General features: G+C 41.9%; 1 protein-coding gene and 1 long non-coding RNA gene across 4 annotated transcripts in view; one reads left to right on the top strand and one right to left on the bottom strand.

The window, feature by feature from the left end:
* REV3L (REV3 like, DNA directed polymerase zeta catalytic subunit) overlaps window positions 1-4,534 on the bottom strand; it is a 123,468-nt gene extending 118,934 nt beyond the window's left edge. Inside the window, exon 1 of the mRNA XM_054197314.1 lies at window positions 4,158-4,534. Coding sequence (XP_054053289.1) covers window positions 4,158-4,296 — 139 coding nt within the window. The 5' untranslated portion in view covers window positions 4,297-4,534. The remainder of the gene's footprint in view (window positions 1-4,157) is intronic.
* LOC128907921 (uncharacterized) overlaps window positions 3,759-24,843 on the top strand; it is a 39,526-nt gene continuing 18,441 nt past the window's right edge. The window contains exons 1-3 of one of the 3 annotated variants that reach the window (XR_008465793.1): window positions 4,935-5,103; window positions 12,234-14,037; window positions 14,233-14,419. This is a non-coding gene — a long non-coding RNA (uncharacterized LOC128907921). Of the gene's footprint in view, window positions 3,926-4,934; window positions 5,104-12,233; window positions 14,420-24,843 lie in introns of those variants that run through there. The other 2 variants (XR_008465794.1, XR_008465792.1) reach the window with 2 other exon arrangements.

Below are 24,843 nucleotides of genomic sequence, written 5' to 3'. Positions count from 1 at the left end.
TTCATAATGTAAAACACAAAACCCTTCAAAAAGACACAACTATATAGAGTGGCAGTTGCAGACAGCGGAGTTACATCGTTCCTCAAATTACACATTGCTGCTTCTTAGGTAAATTCCTAATCTGCCTTCTCCAAAGGTCCTCCTGTCAATTGAACACACATTTCTCAGCCTAACACCCTTCAAAAGCAATTTTAAAATCTGTACCTATTTCTGTAAAATTTATCATGTATATCAGCCTCAAATCATGCCCAAATCAGAATTCTGTTTTTTTAAAATATTTCAACTATTTGTTTTACAATACTGATTATCATACACCAGCAGGTATCTTGTATGCAGTTTGCAATTAGTATCCTCAGCTACTTGCACTCAGTCTTGTCAAGTGAAGCGACAATTTAGTAGCCTTAGCTTGTTTGTTAATGTCTCTCCTAACATGACATCTAGTCTCACCCTGATTTCTTTATGGATGGATTTACAGTTTGGTTCTGTCTTCCTGTAGTTGAATAAGCACCTGACAGAAACACTCAACAGAGCATTCATATGCTTATTTTGAAGCGGTCAGTGAAATCTTGAGGAAAGACTACAAGAGCTTGAAACGGACAAAAGCTAGTAGGAAATAAATCAACACTTTCATACCTCCATCCACCTCAACTTAGCAGCAAGAATAACAACTCAAGAATTATTAATTAAACAAAAGACTATATGTAAACAGAAAATTCAATTTTCATTATGATTTCACTCTCATAAACAACTGCAATTCCTCAAAGGGTTTTTTTTGTTTTGTTTTTATAAAAAGCTTTTGCAGAAATTGCTAGCTAGCAGAAAAGAAATACTGCCTGAGAAGATAATGAAATTTTGTTTCATAGCTGAGCATTACCTAGTAAATTAAAATCTATTGTTTTTAAATATAAGCAGCAATATTACAAGACTCCCTTAGAGATACAAAGACTACTATATCAACTAGTATCTACATTCTTATACAACAAAGCATGAATTTAATGCTGCTTTCATTGTACTAACACCATGGCAGTGTTGTAGCATTTCTGAAATTATACTTTTGTCCAACTTATTATGTCAACAGACACGCCAGTCTGCTACAACCACCAAACTGAATGAAATGGCCCAACCAGCTAAGGCACATTCAAATATATACTCCAGTAACGCTTCACTTCACCTTTTGCTATTGTAGTCAGAATTTTACTCTGTATTTCACAGAACAATAGAAAATAGTAGGTGGATCTTTGGGCTTAAACAAAATTTTGATTCCTTGCCTTTCAAGCTCTTATTACACAAAGATGTAGGGCAGAGATGACTTGCATAGTCTTGTCAAATACAATGAGGTTTCTTCTTCAAAAGACCTAAAGAAGTTGACAAACGTTATTGCCAACACAGTCCATTCTAGAAGTTCATCCTTCCATTATTTTTAATTGAAAGTCTGGTTTTTACCTCCCCCAACCACCATACCACAAACCACTTTAATTTTATAGATCGTACCAGCAAACCTTTACAAACCAATTGTCAAGTACAGAATTACATAGAAGTCCGCAAAGATAACAACACTGGCAATCCTTGTCATTCATATACCTCACTGAGCACAATACCTCCAGAAAAAGATGCAGAAAGAATAGGTAGGTGCCTTCAGACCCAACGTCCATAGCTGATAGACACAAGATAGAGTGCTGCTAGACGTCTGACTTTCTGAACATCTGCATGAGCCACTTCCACATACCAATCAATCCCCCTTCACTCAGCAGGCAGAATTTGAAGACTGTTCTGAAGCTGACTCCCAATTAGCTGCACAGCATGGAGACACAGCCTTAAACACACTAAGATTCGTGCCGAGCTAATCATGCCAGAGGTGAAGCAGCCTATACAGACATAGGGGTTTGCTGTCATGTAGGCAGCGTGGCAACTGAGCACCTTTCCTGCAGGCAAGACATGCATGTTAAACCCAATGAGAAAGGGTTATTCTTATCCAGACCAACTCAAGTAAAGACAAGCATCACACTGCCTGTAAGCCAAACAGCAAGTACACCCCATTGTCTTACACACTATATTAGAAGCTGTTTTTACGATTTCTTTTTCCTCAAAGAAAATGTCAGTGTAGATGTAAGTGATTTTACTTAATTTCATATTTCAACTCTCAAGTAAATGACGGGATAGCCCTCTCTCTGAAGTCACATACATTACTTCTGACTGCTTAGGTCCAGCACCTCTGAAAAGAGACAAAACTACATTTGTCTCCTTTAAAAAGGAAAAAAAATAACACCGAGATATAATAAGCAGTTCTTGAAACTTATTAGCAAACATTGCTAAAGGCATAGAAAGGAAAAAAAGCCATTAAAAAGTTTAACAGGGAAATAAATACAAGATAGCCAAGTCACACTTCCTTTGCAGACTGTAGTGAAGTGTCTCCTCTAACCAAGACGAATTAGAAACGCCTTTATTATGCAAACTAATATTAAAATTTATGGTTTGGGAAGCCAGGGATTTCCTACTGTGTTCCTAATAGCTGGACAACTCAACTGCTTCACTGTTTACTTTACGATGCCACATTCATGATATGGCATAGCCTAAACATTTTCTTAAAAGAAAATAAGCCTTAATGAGCTAACCACATGCACGCACAGAAAGCCTGCTACCTGCCAGACAACCTCAGGCTCTACATTTTTTCATAATGAAATAGTTACTCATGCCATTACATAAATATTATTACATAATATCTCCTTTGTATGCAAAATCAGAACTACAATAAAATACGTCCCACTATTTCAATATTGTATCTATTAGTCCCACTCATCCACTTAATATTTTGGAGCTGTAGATGCATCAGATCACAACAGCTTTTATATCTCACATCTCTCTGTGCCTAAACAGAGAACAGATAGATAATTCTGAATAAAAAAAAAAAACAACAAAACAAAACCCCCAAAAATCCACACTACTATAATAACTACGTGAATGGAAAGATACCATTATTGTGTTTTTTTATTACATGTTTTTTGTCTTGCCTTATATTTAATGTACATACCAATACCTCATTTTCAACTTGTAAGTCAATAAAATATGCAGAAATACCTTAATTCCCAAGGTCAGCAATACACAACATAAGTATAAAGGGATCACAAGCAACAATGTCTAGCATCTCAAAGAACACGGTTGGGTTTTTTTCCCAACTTAATATTTAATGTGTGGGTAAACTACAATAAATATTAAATTCATTTTCCTAAATATTAAATTTTGTTAGAAATCCGTTCTGGCAGTCAGAAATGCACTTGAGATGTGGTGAGACTGTAACCAGGAGCCCAGAGAGAAGAGGCAACGAAGAAGTGGGATGTGACATTAGGAAGTCTCAGGGGGCAACATGTGGCCAGCGGTTAGGACGTTCCCTTCTGCACTGCAGCACCAATGCCTATCGTTGTACGCGATCTGTACCACGCCGGCGTAAAACCAACACGAACCCCCCCACTTTGTAAGAACTGCAGAAGTCTCACTTGTGCCTACGTTCAAAGGCTTCCCCTTGCAGACTCAACCCTCTCGCCCCGCAGAATCGCGCCTCCCGGGGTGCCGCCTTCACCCCCCGCGCCCACACGCCGTTATCCTGCCCTTTAACGGGGGTGCAGGGGGGCGCGGAGCGGGGCGGCTGCCCCCGGTGTTTGCACAGCTGCCGCCGCCGGCTCAGGGCGGCCGGCAGGCCGGCCGCGCCGCGCACAAAGCCCCGGCGGCCCCGGGCCCTCCACCTGCGGCCCGGCCCCGCGGCCCCCGGTCGGGCGGGGTGTGCACGGCGGGACGCGGCACGGCACCTCCGCCCGCGGCGGCTGCTGGGCTCCCCCCCGGCGGACACCCGGGGGCAGGTACCCACCTCGCCGGCCGCCGCCCCGCGGCGCCGGCTGGGCCCGGCGCGCTCCCTCGCAGCCGCCGCTGGCAGGTGAGACGCGCCGCAGCGACGGGTGGGGAGGGAGGGAGGGAGAGAGGGAGGGAGGGGGGCGCGACCCAGCCACAAAGAGCAAGAGCCGCCGCTGCCTCCGCCGCGGGGAGAGCGGGGGCTGGGGGGGGGGGGGGGGGGGGCCGGCGCCGGCAGGACCCGCGCCGCAGCGGGGCCGTCGCCGCCCGGTCGGCGTCGGCGACAGCGGCGGCTTTTGGCGGCGGGGGTCCCTTACCTGCAGGGGTGGCGCCGAAGACTCTCACGACGGGCACCCGCCTGGTCGGGGCCTCTCGGAAGTGCGACTGGCAGGGGTCCAGGCCGGGCAGCGGGCTGCCCATGTAGTAGTCGGCAGTCACGATCCGCACTGAGAACATTGTTGTCCGCCGCCGCCGAGGCACGCACTGAGGGAGCGAGCGCCCAGCCCGCACGGGCTCCCCCCGCCGCAGCGAGCGAGGGAGGGAGGGCGCGAGCGGGCGGGCGCGCGCGCAGCGCCCCCCCGCCAGCGCGCGCCTGCCTCTCCTCGCCCGCCCGCCCCGCCGAGCGCGCGCACAGCCCCGCGCGCCCTTGCACGCGCCTTCTCTGTCTGTCGCTGGCGTCTCTCTTCTCCCGCCCCGCGCCGCGCCGCTCCTCCCGGCGCGTGCGCGGCGCGCTCCCCACCCTCCGGCCCCGGTCCGGGGGCTCTCAGAGAGCGGCCGGCCGCGAGCGGCGCCTGACGAGGGGCAGCGCGAGCGCGGGCCCGTCCCCCCGCGGCGGCAGCAGGGACACGGCGGGTCCCCGGCTGCGGGTTGCAGCTGTTGTTGCCATGATGATGATGTCACGGGTGCAACCACTGGGGGAAGGGGGAGGCGGACGGGCCGTGCGTTGCGACGGGGTGTGGGGGGTGTGGGGGAAGGGAGGTGTCACTCCTCATCACCTGCCCCCCCCTTTCCGTCCTTCGGGTGGGCTCAGCGGGCGGAGCGCGAGCGCGCGTGGGAGTAGGGGAAATCTTTCCCGACGCTTGTCCTCCCTGCAGCGGGGCGGGGGGGGAAGAGAGGGGAGAGCTCGGTGATTCGGCGATCGGCCGCGCGGGCTAGAGTGAGGCTGCGGAATCCCGAGCTGCCGATGGGGCGGGGGGAGGCGATGGGGTGAAGCTGGGTCGGCCGCCATTTTGGACGCGGCGCGCGCCGCCTCGCTGCGGGAAGGTGAGTCTCCGCAGGCAGCGGGGGCTGGCAAATAAACATTAAAAAAAAGCCCACAACGCAAAACGGGGGCGGCAGGGAAGGGGGCGAGGAGGGAGACGGGGACACCTTCTGCCGCCATTACTAGCTGGGGGGAGGCGGGGGGGGGCGAGGCCTGTAGAAGGGCGGTGGCGGTTGGTGCCGTTGCCGAGGAGGCGCGGGGGGGTAGGCGGGGCGGGGCGGGGCCGGCGCGCTGCGGCGGGGGCTGGGCTGGGCTGGGCCGGGCCGGGCTGCGGCCGCCTCCTGTCGGCAGCCGCCGCGCCGCCCCTCTGGGCGGCTCAGCCCCGCCTCGCCGGTATCCTCCTCCTTCTCTTTTTCACCCCCCCCTTCGCAGCTTCCTCCACCGTCGCGCTCCTCTCCCCCGCGGCCACCACGTTTCTTTCTTCCCCCGCCCGCCCCTCTCTCCGTGGTTGCCCGTTACCTTCCTGCCACCCGGGAGTAAAAGTCGGGCAGGGGGTTACCCGCGCTGTTACCGGAGGAGGGGGTATGAGGGAGCGACCTCCTGTCGTACCGCAGTCCCGAGGCCGAAACCCTGGGCCCTCTCCGGCTGGGCAGGGGCGCCCCGAGGCTGGGATCTGGCTCCCGGCTTCTTGAACCCCAGCAGAAGCGGGCGAGGCGGCCCCTCGGAAACCTGCGTTAATCGGGAGGAAGCGAGTCCTGGGAGTTAGGTGCCTCCCTGCCCCCCCCCCCCCCCCCCCCGTCATTCATTTGGGTAAAATTCACGAGGATTTGGGTTTCTTTTATTTGGCCCTTTAGGAGAGTGCATTTTGCGTTTCCCAGCACTCTCATGCAGGTTTTCATTTAAAATGATAACCAAAACCTTGAGTTGGGATTCCCGTTGCAGTCTCTTTGTCTCAGAGCTGTGGATTTTGGGGGAAAAAAAATGACACCAAATATCGAAAGAGTTGGCAGTGTGGAAGATTAGTCTATAAAAAGGCCAAATATTCTTACATATACTTAGAATTATATTGTTACATATGCGTGCAAGACTGGATGATATGAGACAAACGAACAAATCTATAAAATCTGACAAAAGTCCAATATGTAAAACATATGTTTCACATTTTGCTTACATATGTTTTAGTTTTAGATTTGAACAAAAGACAGGTCAGGCAGTTGCTACCCTTCATTTTTTCATTGTAATGAACAGGAAGCTTGCCTGTCTACTCAAGGGTAACTGGTTTCCTACTCTTTCTTTGTAAGCTGTTTATTTTCTCTAGCTTGTTTCTGTTTTCCTCTTTAAACTCACTTTTATGCAAACAGAAAAAAAAGTCAAATCACCTTCACAGAACTAGTTGAAGTAGGGTTGAAACCCAGAGTCTTTTTGGTGTAGCTAAAGAATAGCTGAGCTACAACTTTAATATTTTGACAGGTATTTACATTTGCAAGGCTAATATTTGGAAAACCTTTGGAACTGCAAGATTACTCTTATGAATACTTAAATTTCACAAAGGCTAATAAATCACTAGGAGGTTACTGGGGAAGCATGTTAACAAGTAGCATCTCTAACTCTTGTTATTTGAATACATTTTGTACTGCTGCTTATCTAATACATTTCATTCATTTTCCGTAGGACTTTGGTAGGGACACTACTCTGTTCTTGTGTTACTTCATTCTGTGCTCTTGTCTTTCTGTTCACATGATCGTCTTCCTAAGCATTGTATCTTCCCACCACCGTTTAGTTCACTGACGGCTTAATGTCTTTGAACACTGGCAAATCCGTTCTGTTGCCCTTCCTGCAGGAGTTTAAGATACTATGACATCAGCAGTCGACTTCTGTGCTGGGGGATACCCGTCCACTACTATATTCTATTGTCATATACATGGACAGCAGAACATGATGTGTATCTGCACCTCAGCTGGGTTGGTGTGTAATTCAAGACATTTAAACTACTGGAGGATTCTGGCTTCTTCTAAATGAGTGTGGTTGTCCTGGTTTCAGCTGAAAAAGTTAATTTTCTTTCTAATGATTGTTGTGACAGGAATATCAATAATGCATGTTGTTTTAGTTGTTGCTAAGCAATGTTCATACTTTTCAAGGAGTCTTTTCATCTTCCCATAGAAGTTGAGAAGGAGCATGGGCAGAACAACAGAATGGGCAATGGAATGGTCCGTACGATAGATGTTATGCTCAGTGTATAAATGAGGGTTTGCCCGGGGGGGTGGGGAAATCTGTGATCACTGCTCAGGGAAGTACCAAGTCACCAGGTGGTGAGAGTGACTTGTGTCATTATTATTATTGTATTCTCCGTTTCTGTTTTTGTTCTATTAAACTGTCTTTATCTCAGTCTGTGAGGGTTTTTTTTTCTTTCCCATTCCTCTTCTTTGCTTCCTCTTCTCCCTGCCCTTCTGAGGGGAAGGGAGAGAACTGCGTGAGCAGCTGTATGGTTCTAGCTGCTGTCGGTTAAACCACGACAGTGGTGCATGAGGTGTAGTCACAAGTTCGTATCTGGTAGTCCTGCTGAAAAAAGAGCAATTAGCCAGGATAGAATAGCATAGATAGCTGGGATAACTAACTTTTTAGAAGCATAAAGCAGGATTCACTAAAGCACATTATTCAGAGACTTCTGTTTAATTACAAAATTTTTTATATTGTTTATTAAATCAGAGATAACCGTGCTTTGAATTAGGAAGAAGTGTTGCAAACAGAAGACAGCAGGACTGAGACAGGAACAGCTGATAACTAACCTAGAGACAGTTTCCTGTTCGTGAGGTATTAATTTGATTTCTGAAGGTGTTGAATGTTACTCTCCTTGTGTGATTTTCCTTTTTGATATAAATAGCTTGATCCAAGTGGTAGTCTTATAGTCATGGAGACATTTATACGGAACTCGCATGCTTTCTGAGCTGTACGTTTTCGGTTTCCCTTCATGTCTTAGAGCACACTTCTGCTTTCAAATTCTTCTTGCAGCCAAGTACAGAAGTTAGTCTGCAGGGTCACACCAAGGTAAGAATATATTTTCAGAGAAGGTTTGAGTCAGCACTGTCACGGGATGTCCCCTGCCCTCCTCCTTGTGTCAGTACAGGCATTTGAATAGCTGCATAATAAACTGGATTCAGAAACTGATCCAGGTAAAAGTGGTCCAACTGAAAAAAATGGTTTAGTTTTAACCTAGATCAGGTCCCTGATCTGCCTCATTATGTAGGGGCGTGAAAGCCTGTGCTTGCACAATGGAGGAGGAAGTTCAGGGGCTGAGTTTGAGCAGCAGAAAGAAAAAGAGAACACTTCTTCCACCAGTCCTGCCTGTAGTAGCTTAAGTTGATCGCTACACAAAGCCTGTTTCTGGGTTTCCTCCATTTCAGCTTCTGTGTCAGGGTTTGTCTTTAGCACTTGTTTTATTTGTTGTTCACACCCACATGTGTGTATGCATCTACTATATATAAATTTTCTTGTAGTTTATTCTTTATTACCTGAAAATTCTGACATCCTAGAATGTCAGTAACTGCAAAAGGAGACATCATAGCTAGAAAGCACTTGCACCCATTTTCCCTGGTATCTCCAAACTCTGTAGGTACTCTGAGGTTTCATACAGTTTTCTGTTATAAAGCAAGTCACCCCCTTTCCCTGTTCCTCCAGTTGCTAAGCAGCAGCTGTTCTCCCCATTAGCCAGCCATGTATTTGCATGAAAATAATCAAGCTTGAATATAGAACTGCTTCTAATCATGCACAGCTAAACAGCTGTACAATTAAAAAATGTGTATTAATAGTATTAGTTATCATTGTAACTGATGACTGTCTTAAAAGTTAGAATTTCCCTGTAAAATCAATATAGCTTTCCTTTTTTCTTTTTTTTTTTTAACAGAAGACACGTCAGTTTTTTCTCTTAATCTGTACTATGTATCTACTTAAAAAAATTGGTCACAAAATAGTATCTGCCGTTCACAAAAAGATTATAAATGCAAATATAAGCAGACACAGAATCACCTAGCAACTAAACACGGTGGGAGCCAGGGAAAAGCCACATTTTTGAAATATGGAATTATAGTATCAGAATGCAACAGAATTTGGTGATAAAAGTTTAGGTAATAACACAAAGGTAACATTTTGAACAGTGCATCTTAACTTCAAAACTGACTTCTGTATCCATGTTTGAGTTCCCATTGATTTCCAGGATGTTCAGTATTTCTGAGATCTGTGGTCTGAAATATTGGAGTTCTTTCTCAGTCTGAGGATTCCCTGGATTTATCTAAACTATATTTCAGAATGACAGCTCGGTGTGACCCACATACTCTCAGGTGCTGATTCTTCAGGTTACAGGAACATGCTTTCTGCAGGGAGAAAACCCGGGCACACGGATCAGGAGTAATATGCGATCCACCCAGTTGGTATCCTGGCCCAGGCAGTCAGACCGTCTACGTTACACAGAAAGTTTATTTCCCTGTGTGCCCCACAGACTAAGTGGGTAAAAAAAGAGTAAATCTTCAGACTCAAATACTTGGTGCCATTTTGTAATTTTAGACAGCCAAACCTGTACATACTTTGCTGCATGTAAGAATCCATAGTCTCATGTTAGGCTCTAAGGCTCCCTAAAAGCTCAGTGCAAGAAATAGTCCTCTTAGTCCACAAAAGTGAGTACACTGAATGAGAAGCTGCCAAGAAATGCTGAGAAAGTATAAACTGAATATTCCCCTGCCCAAAGATTCTCAGTTTGGAGTCCTCTCCTAGAGTTAGGTACGTAAGCAAGTACAACCTTTATCTTATTTGGGAGATAAAAGAACAGGGAAAGATAGCTCTTTCTTCCAAGTTGAGCCGATGCGGGATTTGAAAACAGATCTGCATGTCACGTGAGTGCCTTAACAGTAGGTTAATGGATGAAGTAATACAGCTATGCAAAGTATTAGGAAAGATTAATTTCTGGTGGTCTTTCATGTTTTAAGAATGCGTATGAGATGGGGCATCATAGGCAAGGTACACAGGGGGATTCTTCACGTGAGAGTCCTGACGAGCCTTGCTTATACTTCAGGGAGTTAGGCCCACTTATGCCAGAATTTGAGGCAACATTGTGCATGCCCATCATGCCAATGGAAAGTCAAGTACTGTCTGGATGTTATCAGATAAGAATCTAAGGACAGCATGTGAACAGCAAGAAATTGAGCAACTTGTGGATAGCAAATGCTTGAAGTGCCACTTAGGCTTCTGAATTCATTTGTGGAGGTAAATGTGCTTTGGAAATAATGCTTAAGATCCTAACTCATGAGAATTTTTTTAATTTTTTTTTAATTCCCAGTGAATCGGTACAGGCTAGGCAATAGGCTCTGAAGCATAACGCAGTCAGGTTCTGTCAGAACCATGACAGTCACACATTTAAGCAACGGGTTTACATGAACAGTGTCTTGCCACTGGAAACCTGATGGGAAAACTAACCTAGGTCTCCATTTTGAAAATACTAGAAGTATCAAAGCAGTCTTTTAGCAAAGACTGTTAATAAACCTAGCAGGGCAAGAATGGTGCGGCGTGATTGGAAAGTAACAAATGTGTTTGAAGGAGAGCCCAAGGTGGTGTTATGTGCAACTGTTGCAATATATGGGACATAGGAAACAAGTTATAACATAGTATAAGCAAAGGCATAGATGTTATCTATCTTGGTGTAAGATACCAAATCTTTGGTGTAGTAAGGGTAGATTTTGTTGGGGTAACTGGGTATTTTTTTGATAAAATAATTAATTTATTGACAAAGGAAATGAAGTAGCTTTAATCTGTACTTCATAAAAAGATTCAGTATAGTGCCATACGAGAAATTAAATAGGATGCATAACGTAAAGAATGGCTAATGTAAATGACAGTGGATTGTGTTGAAAGAAGGACTATAAAACTGGAAATTGTCTACAGATAGAGTCCACCCATTTAATGTCTTAAGCATAGTCCTAATTAACATATAAATAAAAGTTCCTGGTAACCCTAAGTTTGGAGAACAGGCATATCATATAGCATGAATTATGTGGTTTGGATTGGAATAATAGAAATGTCGTAACATTTTGAATATGAAAGGCAAGATTTTGCACTTTAAAATTGCTACAAATTTTCTGCCCTGAACTAGAACAACACACATGACGGAAGAAAAAAACTGTGAGTCAGAGTAGTAGGAATCTACCCCTGCAATGTGGTCTAAAAGATAATTGGAATCCTAAACTGCATGAAGTGAGTTATTTCTATCAAAGCAAGTGATATATCAATATGATTGTACCAGATCTTGGTCATACCTTATTTGGACTATTTTTTAAGTTGTCAAGAGGGATGAATTAAAACTAGAAGAGGTACAGAGTGGCGTTCTGAAAATGATCATAGATGTGAAAATCCTGTTTTATCAAGAAGATAAAAATCAGTTGGCTTCATCTAGAAAAACAAAAGATGAGAGAATATTAGTGAATTTTATAAGTATATTTGTAACTTTGGAGTAAGCAAGAAGAAAAAATATTTAAGCCAAAAGACAGTGTTGATGTAGAATGATTAGATATAAACTGGAAACTGACTGGCCATGAAAGAAGGTTTCTAACCAATGGAGGAATGAATTTCTTCACTCAGTGAAAGTAGCAGGGCAGAGCGTTTTAGCAAGTTTTAACATGGAGATTGATGAGATTATGAAAAGGGTTATATGATGGTGTATATGTATACCATCATATATATATATATATATATATATGTCCTGGTCATCACGCCTGATGATCTAAATTCTAGAAGAATTGCATGTAGTTCACCAGACATTTCAATGGTGGGTTCCTCCAATTGATGCAGACAATTTATCCATTAGGATAAATGAGTTTTCTTCATCATTCGTCATTGTACAAAATACATTGTATACCATGGATATTGTATTGCTTTCTGTTTCAGAAAACCTTGACTGTAGCACAAAATGCAACCCTGTTACAACACGTATTGTGGCCTTATGTATATGTTCATATCTGTAAAGGAGTTGTGTGAATACAAATTCACATACATAATGTTTGTATGAAAACGCAAAGCCACCTTTGACCATTTTTGTTCCAGTTTTATTTGCATTCAGCAATTTATATTTCAAACAGAAGTTTTGCTTGGAAGTTATTCAATTTTTTGTTTGTTTTGAAAGTAACAATTTTTTTTCCCCCAATATTTTCAGGTCTTGCCGTTGCCGTATATCAGAAAAACCTACCAGTGAACAAGTATACAGGAAAACGCATAAGTATTCAAGAAATTTATATAAACTGAAATGTAAAACTGAATAAAGAGAGAATTACATGTGTAATGGTGTAGAATTGTACCACTTTTTTTATAAATTGAGACAGTGTATTTAATTGAGAAGCAGCATATGTATAATGTAAGGAAATGGTCAGTAAACACTTAATTTTAATTCTAAGGGTGAGATTCCTGATCTGTTCTGTGCTGACAGAATTCTGCATGCAGAATGACCTGCTGTCAAGAGAAAAATATTTATATGATTGCATAAGGAATTAAGTTTAGTATAGCAAGAACACACACATTGTTGAGGAACAGTTAACAGTATAGTGATAAGTGAAGTTTAGTGATTGGATGTATGACAATAAGAATTTCATAGACGAAATTTTATTAAGATGAGCTGATTAAGTCTTAGATAATTGAGGAATAGTACTAGAGCTGTTTTTATCAGTGGCATTGCTAAATCAGCGTAATTAAAAAACCTGTCTAGTGCTTGGGTCTAATGACTCTAAAAGTTGAGTATGGATTTAAAAGGGAAAAATGTGTGAAATGGCCTATAACATTTGAGCATTAATACTTTTTGTGGGAATGGTATGTTCAACGCTGAGAGTTATTGTCAAGTATAAAGGGAAGAATGGTTGGGTGCTTGAATAGGTTTTGTTGTAAAAATAAAAGTAATTAATTTATCTTTACAATAGAGTGGCCAGTTGGGGCTACATGTGGTTGATCCTTCCATCATCTTCCCAGGAGAAAGGATATGTGATTGTGTGGGATTTATTAACTTCAAAAGTGTATGTAATTTATATCTGCACATATCTACATGTGTACATATCCCTAGCAAACTCTGAAATTTTTGTTCCGTACAGTGCATCTCAGGTGGTTGTAAGAATTATTTTTAAACAGGCAAGCACAACATAGTCTTTCACATTCTAGTTCTGATAAATAGCTGAAGCATTTAGTTGAAACTCTCCATTGAGAAATATGTCTGGTGTGAAGAGACTTAGCCCAAGTGGTTCAAATAGTAAATAATTAAAAAGATTCCTTGATGGAAAATTTTCAAGTACTATAACTGCCAAAATCCCTGTCAAGTCTCCTATAACTTATGTAGCCAAATATACATGAGTATGTGGTTGTTATTTGTTTTTTTGTTGTTTTAAAATATGAACTGTGTTTCTGTGAATGAATCACAGAAATAGGACTGTATGGTAAGTGGTGAAATCCGCTAAATTTTAGATGCTCTATTTTTTTCTGTCTGATTTACGGGAGGTATTCCTCATTCATGCACCAGACAAAGTGAAAGAAGCCTCAGTCCAATATGTAGATCACAAACAGCCATCTGTTATCCAAAAAGAGAGGAGTGTCGCCATAAGAGTAAACTTAAAATGTTTTAAGATTAGATTAGAGATGGCAGAGGTCCATTAAATGTTTTGCCCATCTCTGTCAGTACTGGTCCCTGTAATATATGAACACATACTTTATGCTGCGGTTTCAGATGCCTACTATTTTCTTCTATTAGGTCAATTACCTATAGTTTAGAACTCAGTCTATGTTTCCTGTATTGTCTAAATCTTTCAGTTCCTAATTGTTGTGTCATGTATATATGACCTTTTATTGCCTCAAATAATTATTTTTCCTCCTTCGGGTTTGTTCCTTTGAAATAATTTTCCGGAACAAAATGGATGTTAAGAAAAAAACATTTTGAACTTCTTACTTGCTTACTTTGAGCAAGTAAGGTAACACTTGTTTAGGTTTGTAACATTTCCTTTTGATTCTTTTCAGCTCCCAAAGAATTTCTGTTATTTTTATGTGAATTCCATCCAATTTGCAGAGGTCTTTCTTGTAATATGCCTAGAACTCACTGGTGAATTCCAGGCATGGTTGTAAAGAGCATGGATGAAGAATGTATGGTTTATGTCCAAATAGCGTTTTCTACTTTGTTTCAGGCATCCATATGATCTCCATGCGTAGGGCAGAATTAATTACTTGAGGCTATTAATGTCCGGTCCACCAAGAGACTTGAAGGACTTTGTTGGTCGTCCACAAATAAAATGTTCTGCAGTCTGCCTTACAGCTGTATATAGAGAAAATGCTACCTTCCTGCTCCAGGATACAGCACTTCCAAATATGCAAGTAAAATCTAAATTAGTTTCTTTGTTGGTACTCTGTTACAAATCTATTTGTAGTTTCTGCTTGCTTGTTATCCTTAGATCCTTTACAAATATTATGCCTTTGGGGTATTTCCATCCTATTGAATATATTCCAGAATCCGTTCCAGAATATTTCTTTCAGTCTTTTCCATAGCAGTAGCTTGCTTTTTCTTGTAGTCAATTTCATTTTACTGTTTTCTGGCTGCATTTTAGTCACACTAAGTTACTTCGAGGTATCTCAGTGTCCTCAAAGTTGTCCACATTGTGGCCTCTCAGGGATTAATGAAAATGTCAGATAAAACAAGCCTCACAACAGTTCCTGTGGCACCACATGTATAGATAGGTTGCTACTTGTCCTTTTTGCTAGGATTCTTGTATTTGCGGTCAGTTTTCAGTTTTATCTTGAGCCCTACAATAGTCACTGTTTCCCTTAAGCTTCAGAATTTTTACGCAGTCCTCGTGTCCTTGTACCTCTCATTCAGCATTGTAATCTATCCAACACACTCTGAGTGATTTTTGAGGTTTCATGACAGTACCAAATACTTTGCTAAAATTGAGTTACGTAATATGTAAAGATTTCCTTTGGACTGTATTTTCTTCTGGCTTTTGGGGAAAGCGTTGTTGTTTGTTTTATTGTAAGCTAAATATTACCTAGTATTTTGTTGTCCTTTAAGGCTAACATTTTCAGGCTTGCTTTGCCTGAAATTAAGTTTAGTGTAGTTTAGAATTTCAAAGGTAGTGCTCTTATCTAGATGTTTAAAAAACTAATATTATGACTACTGAAACCTAGTTGCAAAAAGGTTCACTTACTGAGCACTTTTTGCTAGTCTTCTTTTTTGCTCAGTACTCGTGTTGAAGGGATGGTATTATATTATAATTATTATTATATACTGAGATATTATTTTTGTAGTCATCATTGTTATTAATATTAATCTACCATTCTAGTAGTATCTACTAAAGGATGACACTGAAAATGCAGGCTCCACCAGCACACAGATCTACCGCAACAATTTTGGAATCTTGTAAATAAAATTGATTTTCTTAACAGTATATTGATTGTTTTATATTTCAAAGCATGAGATAGGTATAGTTGGAGATACAAACTTGGGAAGAAAGCAAATTTATAGAGTAGATCTGCTAATCTAATGTGATATGTTAAATGAAGTTAGGAAGAATTGAAAGGAAAGACATCATGATTCTTGGGAGGAAAACTGGGTGTGTTGCTTATGGACCTAGTCAAATATAGAAATTGGATACATTCTGTCTGGAAGCTGTGCAGTTAAGTGACTGAGGCTGGATTCTGTTATAATACAGTGCATGTTTCCTGCTGTCTCTTGAGTAATCATGCAGCTGCTTTAGTTAGAAAATCAGTGATACTTGTTTTCCTCCAAAAGCAGGAACTTGATGTCTTGGCTAATAAGATTAAACATCACTGTCCCCAAAATCTGTAAAGTATTAAGTACTATGCCATATTCCAGTCTCCTCACCCACTGCACCTCCACCTTCCTTTTCCTATGTTACTTTTTAAGCTATTTTGTGGAGTCAGTATTTTGTGTGGCTGTTTTTCTGAGGACAGGACTTAGGCTTTTGACCTACTTTTTTTTCCCTAATAATTAAGTGATGTGTTCACGTTAGGCCATGCTTTTTTCAAAGAAAATGGTTGTTGAGTGGAAGTACTAAATACGCAGGGAAAAATAGGAAATGATTATGCTGTAAAAATAACTTTGAAAGAGTTTCTCCCTTCAGAGAGGGAAGAGAGCTTTCCAAGAAGTGATCACATTCTCACACTCAGCTTTAAACACATTCTTTATCTTTAAAAGGAAACAGAAGAGAATCAGTCAATAAATCAAATGTAGTTGTGGGCTTGTCTGCAAAACAATATCATTCTGAAATAAGGTATTAGGACTGGACATTCAAACAAGAATTGCCAGTGCCGAGACCTCTTGTGCTTTGAGAAAAGTGGGTATGTCTTTCATTAGACAATACCTTTCCTGCACCCCCTGATTGTTTTCTTCATCGTTGTCTAAAGATAGTAGTTATGGTGGCGATTCTGGGTGAATCTTTAGGTACACATTAAAAACCACACTGTATTTTTGTACTGTAATGAATAAGCTTTTTAAATCACTAAGGTATTTTTTTTACTATCTGTTTGTTTGAAAAGGAAATGAATTTTGTACCCAAAAAAATCTCCACCTTTTCTTAGTTGTTATTCGAGAAAAAAAAATACATATTTAAAGACCACATGTTCTGGCTGCAACTTTTTAAACCTGGTTTGTGATAAAGATTTCACTTAGGTTACTACTAGTAACCTAAGTTTCTCTTACTGCTCCATCATGATATTACTAGCCATTTCCCTAATTTCTTCTTTTCCTGACTGGCACAGAATTGCTTTTTGCCTGTGGTACTTCAGAAATTGCTTATTTTAAACAAAAGAAATCAACAGCATGCATGTTTTTCAAGCTTACCCAGAGCAGCTTTGTCTTTTATCACACTTTGAAAGTATTAGTATTTTTTAAATTACATAGCTCTGTTTAGAAGTAAATTTCGCTTAGATAAAGAGAAAATACAGCAGTAGTTGCCAAAAGGAATAAAGTGCACTACCTGGAAATACGCCCTTTATTTCTTATCTTGTAACAGAAAACGAGATGAATGAGCACGTTAGAGGCACAATGTTTCTGTAAATACTGTATTGTTGTTAGCATAATTTATTTCTGTGTCCCTAATAAAACCAAAACTTTTAAAGCTTATTTTAATTTAATCATGTATAAAATGATAACACTGCTACTTCAAAGATTTAAAAATGCCAAATGATTTGACATGAACTGTACTGTGACAGTAGGATTCATAATTTCCTCATTGGCTTCTTTGTAATGTTCCTTACCATATATTACATCTATACTGTGAAACAAAAAAGGGATAGAGAGACTGCTGTGTCCCTCTGCATCCAAATGCTGTCCCCTGAGCAGTGTGGGAGCACAGTTTCAGATGGTTCTAGTTGTTATGGGCCTAAACTGCCACAGAGCATGTTAGCAGCTTAACAGCGTCGGTGATGAGCAGCCTGGTGTTCAGGCTTATTCCTTGGTACCATTTTATTAAACAATATAGGCAGAGCAGCAGTGTCTCAGATAAGGCTTTTATAATGTTCCAATGCGCCAAATTCACAGAATCACAGAATCTTCAGAGTTGGAAGGGACCTCTAGAGATCATCTAGTCCAACTCCCCTGCTAAAGCAGGATTCCCTAGAGCACATTACTCAGGACTGCATCCAGGCGGGTCTTGAAAATCTCCAGAGAAGGGGACTCCACAGCCTGCCTGGGCAGCCTGTTCCAGTGTTCTGTCACGCTTACCATAAGGAAGTTTTTCCGTGTATTTGAATGGAACTTCCTGTGTTCTAGCTTGTGCCCATTGCCCCTTGTCCTGTCACTGGGAACCATTGAAAAGAGCCTGGCTCCGTCCTCCTTAAACCCACCCTTTAGATACTTGTAAACATTAATAAGGTCTCCCCTCAGCCTTCTCTTCTCCAGGCTAAAGAGTCCCAGCTCTCTCAGCCTTTCCTCATAAGGGAGATACTCCAGTCCCTCAGTCATCTTAGTTGCCCTTCGCTGGACTCACTCCAGCAGTTCCCTGTCCCTCTTGAACTGGGGAGCCCAGTATTCCAGTTGTGGCCTCACCAGTGCGGAGTAGAGGGGGAGAATGACCTCCTTCGACCTACTGGCCACACTCTTCCCTATGCAGCCCAGGATTCCATTGGCCTTTTTGGCAACAAGGGCACATTTTTGGCTCATGGATAATTTACTGTCTACGAGGACCCCCAGATCCTTCTCCTCAGAACTACTTCCCAGCAGGTCCACCCCTAACCTATACTGGTGCTTAGCATTCTTCCTCTCCAGGTGCAGGACCTTGCACTTGCTTTTGTTGAACCTCATTAGGTTCTTCTCTGCCCAGCTCTCCAGCCTGTCCAGGTCATGCTGAATGGCAGCATGGCCCTCTGGGGTGTCAGCCACCCCTCCCAGTTTGGTATCATCAGCGAACTTGCTGAGGATACGCTCTGTCCCAACATCCAGGCCATTAATGAATATACTGAACAAAATTGGACTGAGTATTGGCCCCTGGGGGACACCACTCGTTACAGGCCTCCAACTGGACTCTGTGCCGCTGATCACAACCCTCTGAGTTCTGTCACACAGGCAGCTCTCAATCCACCTCACCGTCACCTCATCTAGCCCATACTTCCTCAGCTTCCTAATGAGGATGTAATGGGAGACAGTGTCAAAAGCCTTGCTAAGGTCAAGGTAGATGACATCTACGGCTCTCCCCTCATCCAGCCAACCAGTTATAACATCATAGAAAGCTATCAGATTGGTCAAGCATGATTTACCCTTGGTAAATCCATGTTGACCACTTCCAATAACTTCCTGTTCCTCAACATGTTTGGAGATAACATCCAGAATGAGTCGCTCCATTACCTTCCCAGGGACAGAGGTGAAACTAACCGGTCTGTAGTTCCCTGGGTCCTCCTTCTTGCCTTTTTTGAAGATTGGAGTGATGTCACCCTTCCTCCAGTCCTCAGGCACCTCTCCTGTTCCCCATGACCTTGCAAAGACGATGGAGAGTGGCCAAGCAATAACATCTGCCAGCTCTCTCAGCACTCGCGGGTGCATCCCGTCAGGGTCCATGGACTTATGAATGTCCAGCTTGGCCAAGTGGTCTCTGACCCAGTCCTCCTCAACTGAGGGAAAATCTTCCTCTCTCCAGACCTTCCCCCTTGCCTCCAGGGTATGGGATTCGTGAGAGACAGCTTTAGCAGTGAAGACCGAAGAAAAGAAGGCATTCAGTAACTCTGCCTTCTCTGTGTCTTCCACCACTAGGGCACCCGTCTCATTCATCAGTGGGCCTACATTTTCCCTAGTCTTCCTTTTTCTATTGATATACTGAAAGAATCTCTTCTTATTGTCTTTAACTGCAGTGGCCAAGCTGAGTTCTGATTGAGCTTTGGCCCTTCTAATTTTCCCCCTGCATAGCTTGGTTATATCTTGATAATCCTCATAAGTTGCTAAGCCCCTTTTCCAGAGAATGTAAGCTTTCCTTTTTTTTCCTGAGGTCCAGCCAAAGCTCTCTATTTAGCCAGGCTGGTCTTCTTCCCCGTCGGCTCGCTTTTTGAGACATGGGGATGGCCTTCTCCTGTGCATCCAAGAGCACCTGCTTGAAGTATGACCAGCCTTCCTGGGCTCCTTTGCTCTTCAAAACTGCCTCCCAAGGGACACTCTTGACCATGCTCCTAAACAGGCTAAAGTCTGCCCTTCGGAAATCCAAGGTGGCAGTTCTGCTGGCTCCCCGCCTTGCTTCACCAAGAATTGAAAATTCTACCATTTCATGGTCACTGTGCCCAAGACAACCTCCAACCTTTACATCCCCCACAAGACCTTCTCTGTTAACAAACAGTAGGTCCAGTAGGGCACTTCCCCTAGTAGGTTCCTTCACCAGCTGTGTTAGGAAGTTGTCTTCCACACACTCCAGGAACCTCCGGGACTGTTCCCTCTCTGCTGTGTTATATTTCCAGCAGACATCTGGGAAGTTGAAGTCCCCCACAAGAACAAGGGCAAATGATCGTGAGACCTCTGCCAGCTGCTTATAGAACACTTCATCAGATTCTACATCCTGATTAGGGGGTCTATAACAAACTCCCATCACGATGTCTGCCTTGTTGGCCTTCCCCTTAATTCTTATCCATACACACTCAACACTGTCATTCACACTGTTAAGTTCTAGACATTCAAAACTGCCCCTAACATAGAGGGCCACCCTGCCACCTCTCCTTCCTTGCCTATCCCTTCTGAAAAGTTGGTAGCCATCAATTACAGCACTCCACTTGTGTGTGTCTTCCCACCACGTTTCTGTGATTCAGAACAAGATTTTTAAGGGTATTCAGTTCCACTGCTTTCTTTCTTTTCTAAGTTCTTCAAATACATTAATTACTTTTCATAACATCCAAATAAATGAGTAATAAAGGCATTTGCTTAAGAGTCCTTAGTACCTGCACTCAGCACTATGTATGCGAGCTGTATCATTACTGTTTAATGAAAAAACATAAGCAGGCCTAGGAGAGTAAAGCTTCCTTAATCTTTTTGGCCTCTAAGTCTTCCATTCCTCAGTACTGATTGACTAAACTGAAGCTGGAGGTAAGAGATGCTTCACATACAACCACCTGCTGATAGGGGCACTCCTCTAGGAGACACAAGACAGGTTTGGTGTCTTTCGAGCCATGGAAGGCCTAGAATCCAATCTACTATTTCCTCTTCAGCAGCTGTTGAATAATGTCCTAACCAGTCTGCTGCTACATAAGAGTATGCAACAAAGGTACGCGTGCCAGAGGAGGGGGAGATACCCATAACCTCTGCCAAGACTTAGTTCTAGAAAAGCTCTTAAGCAGCAGATGAAAATTTGTGCCTGCTGAATGACCTAAATTTCACCAAGGAGAAAGACAGACTAAACAGCAATGAATGGCCTTCTGTAACCTGCTGTCTGAGCTATCGTAAGTGTGTCTCTGGTTAAAACTATTAAGAATGCAGTTCTGTTGCATTTCTGTTGCTAGGTACTGCTGTTGAAGGACTATCAGTACATTCCCCCCTCTTTGTAGGTTAGGTGGCGTGCTACTTAGAGAGAATAGCAGTGTTCTGTATGCCTTTTGCGTGGGCATAAATGGCTACACAAAGGACAAAGTTCTGAAGAATTGGGTCAGTAGGTTTTATATCTAATCAGGCCTCTAATCCTACAAACCACTTATAGTTTTGCATTATTATATGTTCATTGTGTCTTAAATGGAACTACTCATTTGAGTGAAGTTATGGGTGTAATTGCATGCAGGATCAGATCTGGGCAATCACATTTTAGCTTATTATTCATACTGTAGCACTGTTAGAAATCAGATACCTCTGATGTTACCCCTTGCCCAGTCTGGGTGAAGGGGTATCTGAAACTGAATATGTTTCTGTGTAATGGCCATCCAAACCAAGCACTTAAACAAAGGCACGTCATAGAGAGTATTTTAACTATTGAGTTAAGAGAGTCATAAGGCATAGATTTTCAATGCAGAAGGTCACAAGGCTGTAGTTTCACTGGGTTATGTGCTATATTTGCATAGACAGATATTCAGACAGTTAATGGTAGTGCAGAATGCTTTAATGATTTTCATTTGCATCAAGCTGTTCTCACCTCTTAGGAGCATAATGGATAAATAAAAGAGGCCTTTTGTTTGCTCTTCATGAAAGTTACCAGTGATTAAGTGGTACTGAGGGAACAGACTCATGCTTTCATTTAAAAAAAAAACACAAAAAACAAACCCAACAAAACTGTCCATCAAAGCTGACTTCAAAGTGACCTACTTCATTTTGATTTAAAATGGCACTTGAATAATTTTATTTTAATGTTATGCACATTTCCTAACTCAAAACACAGAACTGGTCACTCCTAACTGAAAATACAGAAATAGTTATTACATCAAACACAAAATACTCATCATTTGTTAGGGGACTTTTTATAGTGTTCAATTACAAACAAAGCTATGTACACTTAGATTAGTATGTCCTCCAAATGGATTCAGCAGTCACTTTTATTATTAAAAATTATGTCCAGAGTGTAGTTGTGTACTTTTTGCACTATACTATGGTGTTTTGTAAGAAAGTCCGTGCCAGGGGCTTGCTAGAGAAAATCTTGTCATGATTCCTTAAGATGTTTCCTCTAAGTTTTGTTGTTAGATATAGAGTCTCCCCGTGGAAGATTTCTCCAAGCCTTCCTGGAACATGACATATTCTTGTAAAGGTATAGAGACTTCCACGCTATGTCTTGGCCCCTTGCAACTTACCATCAACTTCTTGGGCTCCTCTGCCATGCATAAACACAAAAGCCTCTTCTTGAAAAGGGCTCAAAGGAACTTAGCATAGTCTCCGGCTATGTTATATTTTTAGGCATTTTCTGAACGATTTCATGTGCAGTTCAGTCTCTTTCAGTGTAATCTTGGAAAAAAATCTGAGTGGCCTCCATGTCTCTTCAACAATGAAGCTCTGTTCTTAAATACTTTGTGTTAGAATGGTCATGCTTAAATTTTTCTTCCTAATTTATAGGCATACACCTCATGATTCCATTGCCGTGATTTAAGCATTGGCACCTCGGTGCCAGTATTTTTTGATTATATTTGTCTAAATGTGCTAGAGTTTCAACTTTGTGTGTCACATTGAGAAGCACAGCCAAGACACTCCATATCTCAAATACCCAAATTTCAGTAGTCTCCATTTAGGATACAAGGGTACAATGTTTCTGGTAGCAGCTAGGATGAACAGGCTTTCAAGTACTTGGGTCTTTTGTTTTTGGTTAATAACTTCCAGCCCTTTCAGTTTCTGACCTCCTGCCTTTGAGATAGTGATCTTGAGTACTTCCCGTGGCATTCAGCTTCTCTCTGTCTGAAGTGCTGTGTCATTTAAATCAAGATAGAGAGCTTGACTTAATGTATTTGGAATACCCTCCATTTTCACAGAATTAATAGGATATTTGGGGAACACAGAATACGCAAATTCAGACCTGCTGAATACATAATTTTTATGGCCCTTCTGTTTTGTATTGGCTTTGTAATTTGTCCAGTGTTTGACTGAGGGCTAATTAAATTACTGAATTTACAATGAGAATATATTAATCCATCCTTCCCTTCACTGATTTTAATTCTTTACTCCTCCAGTTAATTTTCTTTTAAATCTGCCTTTGTGTTCTCAGTGTGGCATAAAAGGGCTAGTCAGCAGCCTGAAAACGGGCAGTTGAGGGAAATTTCCGTCCACAATCAGTCTCCCCACTGCAGGAGGAGTGCTGGATATCCTTACATGTGCAATAAAGATGGCTGAATTCAGTGATCACTGCCTGACCGGCATAACAATTTCTTAGCGATTTATGGCAGGTTGGGAGAGCAAGGGTTTAGGATTACATCCGAGGAGAGATCTGTGCATGCGTCTCGGGTTAGGAATAACAGTGGAGTAATGTGTAGTTTCAACGTGTAGTAAGATGCAAAGTGTTTTTACGCATGGAAATAACATCCCTTACTGACAATGTATTTCAGTACATGTAAATAAAAATATATTTTACATGTATTATCAGAGTATTGTTTTTACATTTTGTGTGTTTACAGCCTCACAATGGCCTTGATCATCTTAATCTTGGTTTTTAGTCATGCACTTCTGTGCAACACATGGAAATAAAGCTTCCTAAGTATATATGACTATGGAGATATTGCAGAAACAAATCCCAGAAGTGAAGGTGAAGCACTGTAGCTGATTCTGACAGAATTACAGCAACTCCTTGCTGAAGTGGGAAAACTTTGTTCAAACCCAAAAATGTTCTTATGGTTTTAATTGAGTGGCAGAAAATTATTTCTGTGTGGTCATCCCTGCTAAGAGATTCTTTAAAACCAACATTTTCCATTTTTCCTTGTTTATTTCTTTTTTGGCTAGTAGTTGCCTCCATGAACTGGATTTATAAACTATGAATCTAAGGAGGATAAAATGTTTTCTGGAGAATTTGATCCAGATGTATATTACTGTTTCAATAAATATATTTTAAGTATTTAAGGTGAATAAGGTTTTTTGGGGGGTTGTTTTTTGTTTTTGTTTTTTTTAGTATTATTATTTTTTTAGATATCCTGGTTAACTTAGAAGCAGCCAAATTTTTGCTGTGTAAAACTCCAGGAAAGTCAATAGTATTTCAGCAGGGATTCATGTGGCCCTTGGGTTTTGGACTGTATCGTATTGCAAGCTCCTAAAATAAGACTGTTTGGAAAGCTACAGGCTTCCCATCTTTTTGTCTGGAAAAGTTATAAAATGGAACAGGCAGGCTTTTCACTGAGCTGCTGAGAATGCAGTTCTGGCTATGCAATCAGGACTAAATAAGGAGCAAGATCGGCACTAAAAATAGAAATGGAGGCTGATCCAACTGCAGCGTGAGTTATAATCCTCACACAGCAAAGGGCTGGTAAGTTCAACTGAGGACACTCAGTTACAGAAAATCAAATAAACTTTATCCTGCTCCTAAAAAGCCATTATACCCTAGCTGCTGTAACCAGATTTTTACCAGTCAGCAGAACTATTAATCATTCCTGCAAATTATTTAATGTTATTTGAGATTCAGATTTTTTTTTTTTTAAAGGGAGAGGATTATATTTGACACATAGTAAAAGGGAAATGTGGGTTGGGTTTATGTAACTGTTTGAAGAATATGGGGGAGAATGACACAGAGAGATTTACTGCACTTTCCTCATGGCTGGATAAATACATTCTTGTCACTCCTTTGAGCGTTAAGCTAACGTGCCTGCTGGCATTATGGGACTCCAAGTGGGCACACTGAGCTGATCTGTGTTTCTGGCCAGGCCTG

Source organism: Rissa tridactyla, chromosome 3 (genome assembly GCF_028500815.1).
Source record: "Rissa tridactyla isolate bRisTri1 chromosome 3, bRisTri1.patW.cur.20221130, whole genome shotgun sequence".
In the NCBI taxonomy this organism is placed as follows: Eukaryota; Metazoa; Chordata; class Aves; order Charadriiformes; family Laridae; genus Rissa; species Rissa tridactyla.
The sequence above is the reverse complement of the archived record's forward strand: the minus strand, read 5'-3'. Positions and strand labels throughout refer to the sequence as shown.